The 13,533-nt window shown below is 40.7% G+C and overlaps 1 protein-coding gene across 1 annotated transcript in view; it reads right to left on the bottom strand.

Annotated features, from left to right (window-relative positions):
- Positions 1 to 13,533, bottom strand: part of LOC308516177 (kininogen-1-like) — a 38,483-nt gene that overhangs the window by 13,833 nt on the left and 11,117 nt on the right. The window contains exons 4-5 of the mRNA XM_081087020.1: positions 2,180 to 2,352; positions 931 to 1,038 (exon numbers count right to left, since the gene is read on the bottom strand). Of these exons, the coding sequence (XP_080943146.1) occupies positions 931 to 1,038; positions 2,180 to 2,352 (281 nt within the window). The remainder of the gene's footprint in view (positions 1 to 930; positions 1,039 to 2,179; positions 2,353 to 13,533) is intronic.

Here is a 13,533-nt window from a genome sequence, read left to right as displayed (position 1 = left end):
GGTCCCTTTGGTCCTCAGCCCAATGCTCTATCCACTGAACCAAGCTAGCCAGGGCCCCTCCATCACTTTTGATATTTTACATTTACTTTATATATTTAAATGAATATGTATCTATAATTTTATATATGTTTTAACTTCCCATATTATAACCATTTTACTAAATCACTAAAAATCTGTAAACATACTTTTAATGGCTGCATATGTTCTACTCTGTGGATATACTGTAACTTATTTAAACATTCCTTAATGTTGAAAACATTTCCAACATATTAATAATAATGCTGAAATTAATATCTTATTGTCTGGCTTCCTCATTTTCTTCCCACATAATAGAATTGTAGAAGTAGAACAACAGACTAAAGGGCTTGAAGCAATTCCTTGCTTAAAGTAGTTTCCTGCTAAAATGCAAATATCCCTGGAATGGTCACTGTGCCTTAGGGATCTGCACATGCACTAACTACTGCCACCTTGTGATACTCTCTCCTAACATAATTTTGGTTCTGAAATAGTGACGGAGGCTCAGGATATGTTATTAAAAATAAAGAAAGGGGAGGGGATGGGAGAAAATAAGCAAAGGCAAGTTTGAAGTTAAGGAGTGTCCTGGGCAGGGCTCAGGAGCACCAGGAAGGACCTTAAGCAAGTGGGGAAGAAAGGAGACAGGAAAGTGTGAAGACATGAACAGACAAACTTGACATGGCATCATTTTATCTCAAGCCTTGGTTATATGTGTAAATGCTTATTGCCAGATGTACAGAACTTGTGACCAAGTAAGGCAGCTTGACTAGTGACTTGGAGAATGTGGCTCTGAATTCATGCATGCCATCTAAAATCTTAGTGGCCACGTCTTCCTATGTGGCTGAGTATTCCCACATCTGTAAATACTGGACACCAAATGCTAATTACTTTATAATTCAATTTTTGCCTACTTACACCATTGGGAAGGGGCTTGCAGTCTTGGGTTAAGAATTTTAAATTCTCCTTGGAACAATTAGTTTGCTGAATTAAGTAAGTAACTTCATAGTTCCATCCAGACACCACCTGAAACAGTGTTGAATTGAATAGTTAAAGGGCAGTTTAAACATTATTCACTGTGTTATGAGAACTTAGAATACTGCCAGGCATATTGCAAGTACTCAAAAATGTAAACTCTTAGTACTAGGCAAAAGTCATGACTGAATAAATATTGAGCACTTTAGGACTCTAACACTCCTCAACACACACACACACACACACACACACACACACACACACACACATTCACATCTGAAAATAAAAAGCAATATATACGTGGAGTTACTGTATTTTCTTAAGAAAAACAGCAACATTTCCTCTGCCAGGCAACAGAAAAATAATGTCCTTTTGAATTTTGTGAAATATTAATAATATTCTTCTAGGATCTAGAATCTAGCTGGTTAAAAAAACTTTGGAGCTAGAATGGCCTTTGCTGATAAGTTCTCAGGTACCTGACAGACAGGCAGTAAGGTTTGTGCTGCTCTATCTTGGGCTGGTCCTACCCCGATCACTGGCTATGAACATAATTGAGTAGAACATGCGTCTTGTATGAGGGGAAGTTGGATGGTCTATTAAAAGCAGGGAATGCTACTGACTTAAGTAAGTCCCTCATAATTAGACACTGATACAAGGAACCCAGTCAACGGTCAGTAAAGACTTAGTGAACTGGGTCAATGAAAAGGCCAGATTTCCAAGTATTTACTTTCTTTTAATGATATGAAAACTGTAATTTAGAGAGTGCTCAGAAAGCACTGCCAACTGTTTGGGTTCCATTTCATATTTTGGAGCCATGTTTGACTCAAGATGGCTAAGTGATAATGTAATTTTCTTAAAACCTTAAGGTTAGAATGATCTTTTCATATTACCATGTCTGAGAAATACATGTATTTCTGACTAACCATTCAATATAAACAACCTCAGAGCCAGGGGTCTGATTAGCCACACTTTTGCCCTTTATATATTGTAGTATCCCAATCACTTTGACTCAAAAGAAAGCGCTTTACCTCCTTTGCCAGTCAGATAAGGACATAAAAGAGCTTCCTCACCATCAGTCATGGAATCATAGGTTTTCTATTGACCAGTGGTTTATTTTAGGTTATGAAACCCTAAATATAAAGATCCAACACATTTTAACAATACTGTGAGAAAAGGAAACTAAAGCACAAACCTGTCTCTGTGCCCTTTCTACTTTTTTAAGAGCAAAGAGGTGGGAATGACCAGTGTGGTTGTTAAAATGTTCAATGGCATGTCTCAGAACAGGGTCGAAGTCCGGGGGAACAGTCCTCAGGGTGTGCAGGCAGCCATAGCAGTCATACTGGGAGGTCACCACAGGGCCCTCGGCTTGACAAAGAAAGAGTAGGCAAAAGGGCAGTGTTAATGAGCAAAACCTGCATTCAGATACTTTGTCCAAATAAGTAAGATAATTTTGAAGACCCTGGGAAACAAACTTTCTAGTATATTCTGGTATGTATTAGAAAAAGAGAACATAGGACTGCTTTTTGTCAGGGGAAAAAACCTACCATTGACTTAGGAACATCTTATGTGCATACTATTGTGCATAATTATTTTAAATTTCTTTAGAAATCATTGTAAATTATAGAAATAATACATTCACTTATCCTCTTATAAAAAAGTAAAACAGTACAGATATAGAATTATTTATTTCTCAGTGTTAATTAAAGCTCCTTGAAGCCTCATTCAGGATATAATATGTTTTGTATCAATTCATTTCAACAAACGTGTAGATATTTTGTCTCCTTCTGTAATATGTCAGGTGCTAAGCGAGACTGTGTGGTTACTTTAACTTGTTAGTAGTGGTCACTGTGGTGTGTTTGGGAGCACAAGAGACTTGGTTGGAAAGTTGTAAGGAGAACATTCTGATAAAAGGGAAGTGTGTGGAAGGCCGCCTGCCTTGTTTACCTGAATTCTGACTTAGGGGATACATAGGGGAGTGTCAAAATCAGAGCCTCTAATTATTTCCTGACCTTTCCAAACAAGTCTGATTACATACAAACACCAGGTGTTAACTGGAATCCTTATTCTTAATCCCTGGATGCCCTTGAATAGATGACAATGTAAACACCTGTGTCCTTCTAAGATTACTCACTCTACTGATTGTATCTAAAGATAAAGACTGAGAGGAAACCAAGATGGCGGCATAGGTAAACACTGGAAATTGCTGCCTCCCACAACAACTTCAAAAATACAACGAAAAGACAAAACGGACATCATCCAGAACTACAGGAAGGCTGGCTGAGTGGAAATTCTACAACTAGAAGGAAAGAGAAAAGCACACTGAGACCCAAAGGAGCTGCGGAAGTAAAGTGCAGAGGTACAGAGGCTCAAGCGCGTGGAAAGGGGCTGGCACCTGAGGACGCGGCTATCTTTTTGAATCGGGAGGGAGTCACAAGCCCCGACAGCTCTGAACTCCGGTTCCGGGAAGTCTCTGGGAACCCAGGACTCATACAGCGAGAAACTGGACTGTCTGGTAGTAGGCAGAACTCGGAACTTGAGGGCGGCTTCCCCTCAGAGGTGCTTGCAGCAATTACAGGGACACTGAGACACGTGGCCCCTTAGGGCAGGGCTGAGGATCAGCCATAGCTGCTTGCTCCGCCCTTTGATTCCCTGAGACCCCGCCCCACCCAGGCTGCGGCAGAGGCTTTTGCATATGAACGCCCTGGCCCTTTGCAACCTGAAAATTACCTAACAAATTGCAGCTGGGCCAGACAGACCCAGAACTTCCAAGAGAAGGCCCAAGGCCCCACAGCAGCTTGCATTACTTCACAGCTGGGCCTCATCTGGGCACCTCCAAACAACAAAAAAGGAAGGGGAATCTGCAGTTCTCTTCGTAGCTCCTGCTGGGTAACCTCAGGCAGAGGCTAAATTAGCACCTCCTTAGAGATTCAAGAGCCAGTGTACCCAGTGGTCAGAGTGGGACCATCAGATTACAACTCCTCAGATCCATAAGGGACACACTCAGGGGGCAGACTCAGTGAGCACCAAAGCCCCACTGAAGCAAGTCTTGCCACAGAAGGGTGTCCTCAGCACAGAAGTTCTCCCACTGCAGACAGCTGATTCTCACTGCCAATTGGCCTGGAGGTCAATTCCTCGCAGTGATCCTACAACAATCAAGGCATAACTACAACAAGACTGTGCACAAAGCCCACAAGGGGGTGCACTGAGAGTGTCCACCTCAGGTAACTGGGGAGGCTGAGCCACTGGGGCCTACAGGACACCTAGCACACAAAACCAGTCTACCAACACAGGGAAGCATAAAAAATGCCAAGACAAAGAAACAGGTCACAAATGACAGAAATGGAGGAAAGCAAACGAATGTATATAGAGTTCAAAACCATGTTTATAAGGTTTTTCAAGAATTTTCTGGAAACCGCCAATAAATTTAGTGAGACTCTGGAGGATATGAAAAAAGACCAACTAGAAATTAAGCATAGACTGACTGAAATAAAGAATAAGATACATAGATCCAACAGCAGACTAGAGGATCCCAAGAATCAAGTCAAAGATTTGAAATACGAAGAAACAAAAAATACCCAACCGGAAAAGAAAAAAGAAAAAATAATCCAAAAATATAAAGATAGTGTAAGGGGCCTCTGGAACAACTTTAAGCGTACCAACATCAGAATTATAGGGGTGCCAGAAGATGAGAGAAAGATATTGAAAACCTATTTGAAGAAATAATGACAGAAAACTTCCCCCAAATGGTGAAAGAAATAGACTTACAAGTCCAGGAAGCGCAGAGAACCCCAAACAAAAGGAATCCAAAGAGGACCACACCAAGACACATCATAATTAAAATTCCAAGAGCAAAAGACAAAGAGAGACTCTTAAATGCAGCAAGAGAGGGCTAGAAAATGGCGGAGGTATAAACGGACGTGTCCTGTGCCTTGTCCTGGAGCAGATAAGGGTGAGCAGCTGAAACGGGTAACATACAGCCCGAATAGGCAGAAGATTTTCGGCTGAGAGACTGTCTGCAGCTAGGAAAGACCGAGAACACCCAGGAAAAAAAGGACGGTTGGAGACTGCGGCTGAAGCCTCTCGTGGTGTGCCAGCTAAGCAGCAGAGACTGCGCCATCTTGGGTGGTTGTTGCCGGCATCCAGAGACCAGCTACTAACCTGGAAACGAGGGATCTCAAGCAGCGTGACTGCGTGAACTCAGACGAGTACTGCTTCTTCTCACGGAAAGGTTGGACATCCCCTTAAGGTGCAGTTTGCAGTTTGGGTTGGAGGGAGGACCGAGCTCGCGCGCGCGGGGCGGAATCTGCGCCCCACAGAGTCCACAGCCGTTGGGACCAGCCTGACCCGCGAGTGGGGAAGGGGCCCCACAGGGCTGCTGGCAGAAGGGAACGTGAAAAATGAGCCAATAGCTGGACTGGATGTAAAGGAGCAGCCTTGGACTTTGCCAATCTGCTGGCTTCTTGGTGCCAGGGGCAAGTGGGCACGCGGAGACTGCGCGCGGAGACTGTGTGCAGACCTGGAAGGTGGAGGCTTGCGAATTTGCACAACTATCAGGCTCTTGTTACAGTTCCCCTTGGATCCGTGCATTTGATTATTAAACCCAGTGCATGGGATTCCCCAGTTGGGGTCATTCGCAGAGCCTGTAGGGGAAAGTTCTTTTTGGGGAGCCTGGGAAACAGCGGGCAGTGGCAAGGAACCAGCTCTGGGCAGTGGTCTTTTCCAAATACCATAGAGGGGGGGGAAAAAAAAACCCGACTGATAGAGAGGACTTATAGCCTCGGAGGTCAATCCAGACACACTGCCACCCAGAGGCAGAGCCACGAACTGTCTCTTCTGTGATCACAAATAAAGGCAGTCTGGTAAACAAAAACAACCTGCCTTAAAATCAGGTCTGTGGTTTACTGCATGAGGGACAGTGTATCGCAGGGAAGTTCAACACTCCCCTGAATGCCTGACAGGACTAAGGCATGCCAAAAAGAAGAGTGGAAGATCTGAAGCACCTTCACTTCCGAATATTTTTATATATATATTTTTAATTCTTTTTTCACCATTTCATTAAGAACCTATTTTATTATTTTTTTTATTTTTTTCATCACTTGATTTTACCTTTTTAATTATTACATTTTTTAACCAGTATTATTGCTATCCTTTTACCATTTTTTCAAGTGTCATTTTATTTTTTATTTTTATTTTTTTATTTTTCTTTATTTTATTTTGGGATAGTGTTCTACACTCTATTTTCATCGTTCCTTTAGCATCATTTCTCTCTATCTCACATTTACCCTTAAGCCAAAACTCTCTTCCTCACTTTTCCCCTTTTGTTGTCCTGTTTCTCTTACCCTATTCCTGCTTTGGATTTTCCCTATTCCTTCTTTCTACCCACTGTCTAAATTTCACCCTACTTATATATCTAATTTCCAATCCCTAGCTCTAAATCCATATACACCTCTCTCTTATCTTTCTTCATTATCTAATTTTTCTCTCTCTCTCTCTCTGTCGTTTTGCTAGTGTTTGCTTGATTTTGAGTATATTGGGGTTTTTTATGCTTGTGTGGGAAGTTGTTTTGTTCTTCAATTTCATTTTTCTGTTTTGCTTACTTTTTCTTTATCTGGTTATTTTTGTGCTTCTGTTTTCCCTTGCCTCGCTTGATATTGGTGGTTGTTTGTAGTTTGCATTAGTCTCCAGGGATCTGGTGCTGGAGTTCATTGAGATTGGTTGTGGTTCTCTTGGAGTTTTCTCCCCATACAAATAGCCTCTTCCCCACCTCTATTTCATTCTCTTACTTTTTTATTTGTTTTTTTTTGTTTGTTTTTTTGTTTTTTGTTTTTTTGTTTTTTTTGTTTTTTTTTTGTCTTTTTGTTTTTTTCTTCTCTCCCTTTTCCCAATCTCATTTTGGCACTCCTTTTTGTTTTTTATTTTTCTCTTTAATCTATTTCCTCTTTTTCCTTCTTTATCCCCTAATTCTCTTCACTCGGGGGGTCACCTTTATTTGGGGTTATTAATATCGTGAATGCATTTAGTTCGGTGCCTTGTACGTTGTGCCTTGTTGTGTTGTATTTTGTGCCTTTGAATCAGCGCAGCAGAGAGAGAACTACATAACCAAACACCTTGAGAAGAGAAATCATGGTGAAACAAAGAACCAACCCAAATATGAAAGAAAAACAGGCATCATCAGAAAAGGAAGTAAACGAAATGGAGGCAATGGAGGCAAGCAACCTGTCAGAGAAAGAATTCAGAGTAATGGCCATAAGGTGGATGAAAAGAATGGAAGACCAATTCAACAATATGTGTGGGAACCAAGAGGAAATGAAGAAGAACCAAGAGGAAATGAAGAGAAACCAAGAAGAAATGAAAAACGACATCACTGCCATAAAGAACTCAATAGAAAGCATCAACAGTAGACTAGAAGAAGCAGAGGACCGCATCAGCGAGCTAGAAGACAAGGTAGAAAAAAATACCCAAACAGAACAGCTTCTAGAAAAAAAAATTAAAAAGCAGGAAGAGAGCCTAAGAGAACTCTGGGACAATGCTAAACGAAACAACATCCGAATAATAGGGGTGCCAGAAGGAGAGGAAACTGAGCAAGGAATAGAAAACCTGTTTGAAAAAATAGTAACAGAAAATTTCCCTGATATAGGGAGGAAAAAACTCACACAAATCCAAGAAGCTCACAGAGTCCCAAACAAAATGAACCCAAAAAGACCGACACCAAGGCACATAATAATTAAATTGTCAAACACTAACGACAAAGCAAGAATCTTAAAAGCAGCCAGAGAGAGACAGAAAGTTACCTACAAAGGATTCCCCATCAGACTAGAGACCGATTTCTCAACAGAAACACATCAGGCAAGAAGGGAATGGAATGAAATATACAAAGTCATGCAAAGGAAGGGTCTGAATCCAAGAATACTATACCCAGCGAGGCTATCAATCAAAATTGAGGGTCAAATCAGGAGCTTCACAGACAAAAACGGTCTACGGGAGTTTATTACAACCAAACCAGCAATGCAAGAAATGCTAAAGGGTCTGCTGTAAATAGAAAAAACAGGAAACAAAGAAGGAATGCAGCGGTGAAGAACAAAAATGGCGACTAACAAGTTTCTATCAATAATAACTTTAAATGTAAATGGATTAAATTCCCCAGTCAAAAGGCATAGGGTAAATGAGTGGATAAGAAAACATGACCCATATATCTGCTGTCTACAGGAAACCCACCTCAGAAAAAAAAGATGCGCACAGATTGATGGTGAAGGGATGGGAAAAGGTTTTTCAGGCCAATGGAAGTGAAAAAAAAAGCCAGGGTAGCAATACTTATATCTGACAAATTAGATCTCAAAGTGAAGGACATAAAAAGAGATCAAGAAGGCCACTTCATAATACTAAAGGGAGCAGTCCAACAAGAAGAAATAACTCTGGTAAATATATATGCACCCAATATAGGAGCACCCAAATACGTAAGAAATCTTCTGGAGGAGATCAAGGGAGAGATTGACAGCAATACAATCATAGTAGGGGACCTTAACACCCCATTATCTCCACTGGACAAATCCTCTAAACAGAAACTCAGCAAAGAAACATCAATCCTAAATGACTCACTAGATCAGATGGAATTAATTGACATCTTCAGAACATTTCACCCCAAAGCCACAGAATATACATTCTCCTCAGGTGCACATTTGTCATCTTCAAAGATAGACCATATATTGGGTCACAGACAAAGTCTCTTCAAATTCAAGAAAATTGAAATCATATCAAGCATCTTCTCAGACCACAAAGGCATAAAACTGGAAATCAACTACAACAAAAACAATCCAAAAAAATCAAACACATGGAGACTAAATAGCATGCTATTAAACAACGACTGGGTTACCAGTGAGATCAAAGAAGAAATAAAAAACATCATGGCAACAAATGACAATGAAAACACAACAATCCAAAACCTATGGGACACAGCAAAAGCAGTCTTGAGAGGGAAGTTCATAGCTCTACAAGCCGACTGCAAGAAGCAAGAAACAATGAGAATAAATGACCTAACTCTACAACTTGAAGAGTTAGAAAGAGAGCAACAAAAAAAGCCCACTGTAACAGAAGGAAGGAAATAACAAAGATCAAAGCGGAGATAAACGACATAGAGACCAAAAAAACAATACAAAAGATCAACAAAACCAAGAGCTGGTTCTTTGAAAGGATAAACAAGATTAATACACCTCTAGCCAGGCTCACCAAGAAACAAAGAGAGAGGACCCAAATAAACAAAATCAGAAATGAAAGAGGAGAAATAACAACAGACCCCATAGAAATACAAAGGATTGTTAAAAAATACTATGAACAACTCTACTCCAACACACTAGACAACCTGGAGGAAATGGACATATTCCTAGATAAATACAACCTTCCAAAACTTAACCAGGAAGAATCTAAAAATCTCAATAGGCCAATAACTATGGAGGAAATTGAAGCAGTCATCAAAAAGCTTCCAGCAAACAAAAGCCCGGGGCCAGATGGCTTCACAGGGGAGTTTTACCAAACATTCAAGGAAGACCTAAAACCTATCCTCCTCAGGCTATGTCGAAAGATCCAAGAGGAAGGAACACTTCCCAGCAAATTCTATGAAGCCAACATCACCCTAATCCCAAAACCAGATAAAGACAATACAATGAAAGAGAATTATAGGCCAATATCCCTCATGAACATAGATGCTAAAATCCTCAACAAAATCCTAGCAAATCGGATCCAGCAGTACATCAAAAAGATCATACACCATGACCAAGTAGGATTTATCCCAGGGATGCAAGGATGGTACAATATCCACAAATCAATAAACATGATACATCACATAAACAAATTGAGAGAAAAAAAATCACATAATCATATCAATTGATGCGGAAAAAACATTTGACAAAATCCAACACCCTTTCTTGATAAAAACTCTCAGCAAGATAGGAATTGAGGGATCATACCTCAACATAATAAAAGCCATATATGACAAACCCAATGCCAACATCATAATCAATGGGCAAAAACTAAAACCATTCCCCCTAAAAACAGGAACAAGACAGGGATGCCCCCTCTCACCACACCTGTTCAACATAGTACTGGAAGTACTAGCCATTGCGATCAGACACGAAGAGGAAATAAAAGGCATCCAGATTGGAAAAGAAGAAGTAAAACTGTCCTTATTTGCAGATGACATGATACTGTACATACAGAACCCTAAAGACTCCATCAAAAAATTATTAGACTTAATAAATGAATTCAGCAATGTAGCAGGATATAAAATTAATGCTAAGAAATCCATGGCATTTCTTTACACCAATAGTGAACTTACAGAAAGTGAAACTACAGAAGCAATCCCATTTACCATTGCACCAAAAAAATTAAAATACCTAGGAATAAACTTAACTAAGGAGGTAAAAGACTTATATGCTGAAAACTACAGGACACTGAAAAAAGAGATAGAGGAAGACATAAACAGATGGAAGAATATACCGTGTTCATGGATTGGTAGAATCAACATCATCAAAATGTCCATACTACCCAAAGCAATTTATAGATTCAATGCAATCCCCATTAAATTACCAACGGCATATTTCACAAATCTAGAACAAACGTTCCAAAAATTCATCTGGAATAAAAACAGACCCCGAATAGCTGCAGCAATCCTGAGAAAGAACAAAGTAGGTGGGATCTCAATACCAGATATCAAACTGTATTACAAAGCCACTGTTCTTAAAACAGCTTGGTTCTGGCACAAGAACAGACATATAGATCAATGGAATAGAATAGAGACCCCAGAAATCGACCCAAACCACTATGCCCAATTAATATTCGACAAAGGAGGCAAGAGCATACAATGGAGTCAAGACAGTCTTTTCAATAAATGGTGTTGGGAAAATTGGACAGATACATGCAAAAGGATGAAACTAGATCACCAACTCACACCATACACAAAAATAAACTCAAAATGGATAAAAGACTTAAACGTAAGACGGGAATCCATAAAAATACTAGAGGAATCCACAGGCAGCGAAATCGCAAACATATGCCGAAGAAATTTCTTCTCTGATAATGCTCCTAGGGCAATGGAAACTAAAGAGAAAATAAACAAATGGGACTACATCAAAATAAGAAGCTTTTGCACAGCAAAGGAAACCACCAACAAAACAACAAGAAGACCCACTACATGGGAGAACATATTTGCCAATGATACCATAATTTCCAACATTTACAGGGACCTCATGAAACTTAAGAAAAGGAAGATACACAATCCAATCAAAAAATGGGCAACGGACCTAGATAGACACTTCTCAAAAGAGGACATACAGAAGGCCGAAAGACATATGAAAACCTGCTCAAAGTCACTAATTATACGAGAGATGCAAATCAAAACGACAATGCGGTATCATCTCACACCTGTCAGAATGGCTATCATCAACAAATCAACAAACAACAAGTGTTGGAGAGGATGTGGAGAAAAAGGAACCCTTCTGCACTGCTGGTGGGAATGCAGACTGGTGCAGCCTCTGTGGAGAACAGTATGGAGCTACCTCAGAAGACTAAAAATGGAACTCCCATTTGACCCAGTGATCCCACTACTAGGAATGTATCCCAAGAAACCAGAAACGCCAATAAGAAAAGATATATGCACCCCTATGTTCATAGCAGCACAATTCACCATAGCTAAGATTTGGAAACAGCCTAAGTGCCCATCAGCAGATGAGTGGATTAGAAAACTGTGGTACATATACACAATGGAATACTACGCTGCAGTAAAAAAAAAGGAACTCTTGCCTTTTGCAACAGCATGGATGGAACTGGAGAGCATTATGCTAAGTGAAATAAGCCAGTCAGAGAAAGATAAATACCACATGATCTCACTCATTTGTGGATTATAGAGAACAACATAGACTGATGAAAAGGGACAGACCCAAAGACTGAGAAACAGCGATCACGCTATCAGTCCCCAGAAGGAAAGTAGGGGAGGGCGGGGGTAAGGGGAAGAGATCAACAGAAGGACTTGTATACATGTATATAAGCCAAACCAATGGACATGGACAACAGGGGGATGGGAGCATGAGTTTGTGTGTGGGGGGGAGGTTAGGGGTTAATGGGGGGGATGTGGACACATTTGTAATACCTTAACTAAAAAAAAAAAAAAAAAGCAGCAAGAGAAAGACAGTCAGTTACCTACAAGGGAGTACCATATGACTGTCAGCTGATTTCTCAATAGAAACCATGCTGGCCAGAAGAGAGTGGCAAGAAATATTCAAAGTGATGAATGCCAAGAACCTACAACCATGATTACTTTATCCAGCAAAGCTATCATTCAGAATTGAAGGTCAGATAAAGAGCTTCACAGGTAAGGAAAAGCTAATGGAGCTCATCACCAAGGAGTTCAAACCAGCATTATATGAAATGATGAAAGGTATTCTTTAAGAAGAGGAAGAAGAAAAAGGAACTCTTACCATTTGCCACAGCATGGATGGAACTGGAGAGCATTATGCTAAGTGAAACAAGCCAGTCAGAGAAGGATAAATACCACATGATCTCACTCATTTGTGGAGTATAATGAACAACATAAACTGATGAACAAGGATTGATCCAGAGACGGAGAGGCATTGATTGGACTGTCGGGTCTTGGAGGGAAGGTAGGGGAGGGTGGGGGTAAGGGGGAAAGATCAACCAAAGGACTCATATGCAAGCATATAGGCCTAACCAATGGACACGGGCAACGGGGGGGTGAGGGCGTGAGTGGAAGGTGGGGGGAGTAGGGGGTAACGTGGGGATAAGGACACATATGTAATATCTTAATCAATAAAAAATATATTAAAAATATAAATAAAGATAAAGACTGTGATAAAAGGCTAATAAGGCAGACAATTGAGGCTGCTCTGGCTGCTAGAGCCAGGAGACCCTTAGCCCTCTCTTTCATAGTCATACTGTGTCTGAGCAATCTGTTCATCCATTGTTCCGGGGCTGCTGTAGTGAAGGTATTGAGCAAAGTGTAGTGGGAGAGACAGAACTGCAGATGGATATTTCACAATAATTCGGCAAGAACTTGGGAAGGCAGGAGCCAGGCGTGAGCTCAAGAAAGACTTTTATGAGGAGAAGAGGCCTGAGCTAAGAAGGGTGTAAAGTGGTCAAGGTCAACTGGGCAACATAAAGTGTGATCCTGAGAAGAAGGAAAAGAGGGAGGAATGGCTCTCAAGAAAGCAGGATGAGTCAGGGGTTGCATGTGGGATGCAGTGTATACTTTTTACTGGGGATAAAATCAGGAGACAGGGACCGGCTATTGTGGTCTGGACAATTAATAGGGAGTCCTCTGGATGGAGAAACCAAGATGGCAGCATAGTTAAACACCTGAAATTGCTGCCTCGCACAACCACTTCAAAAATACAACTAAAAGACAAAACCACATCATCCAGAACCACAGGAAGGCTGGCTGAGTGGAAATTCTACAACTAGAAAAAAAGAGAAAAGTGCACTGAGATTCAGAGGAGCTGTGGAAGTAAAGTGCAGAGGTAACAAGGCACATGCTAAAAGGGC

This window comes from Myotis nattereri (genome assembly GCF_964212035.1).
Source record: "Myotis nattereri genome assembly, chromosome: 3".
Classification (NCBI taxonomy): domain Eukaryota; kingdom Metazoa; phylum Chordata; class Mammalia; order Chiroptera; family Vespertilionidae; genus Myotis; species Myotis nattereri.
Note: the sequence above shows the minus strand (reverse complement) of the source record. Positions and strands in the feature narration are given on the sequence as shown.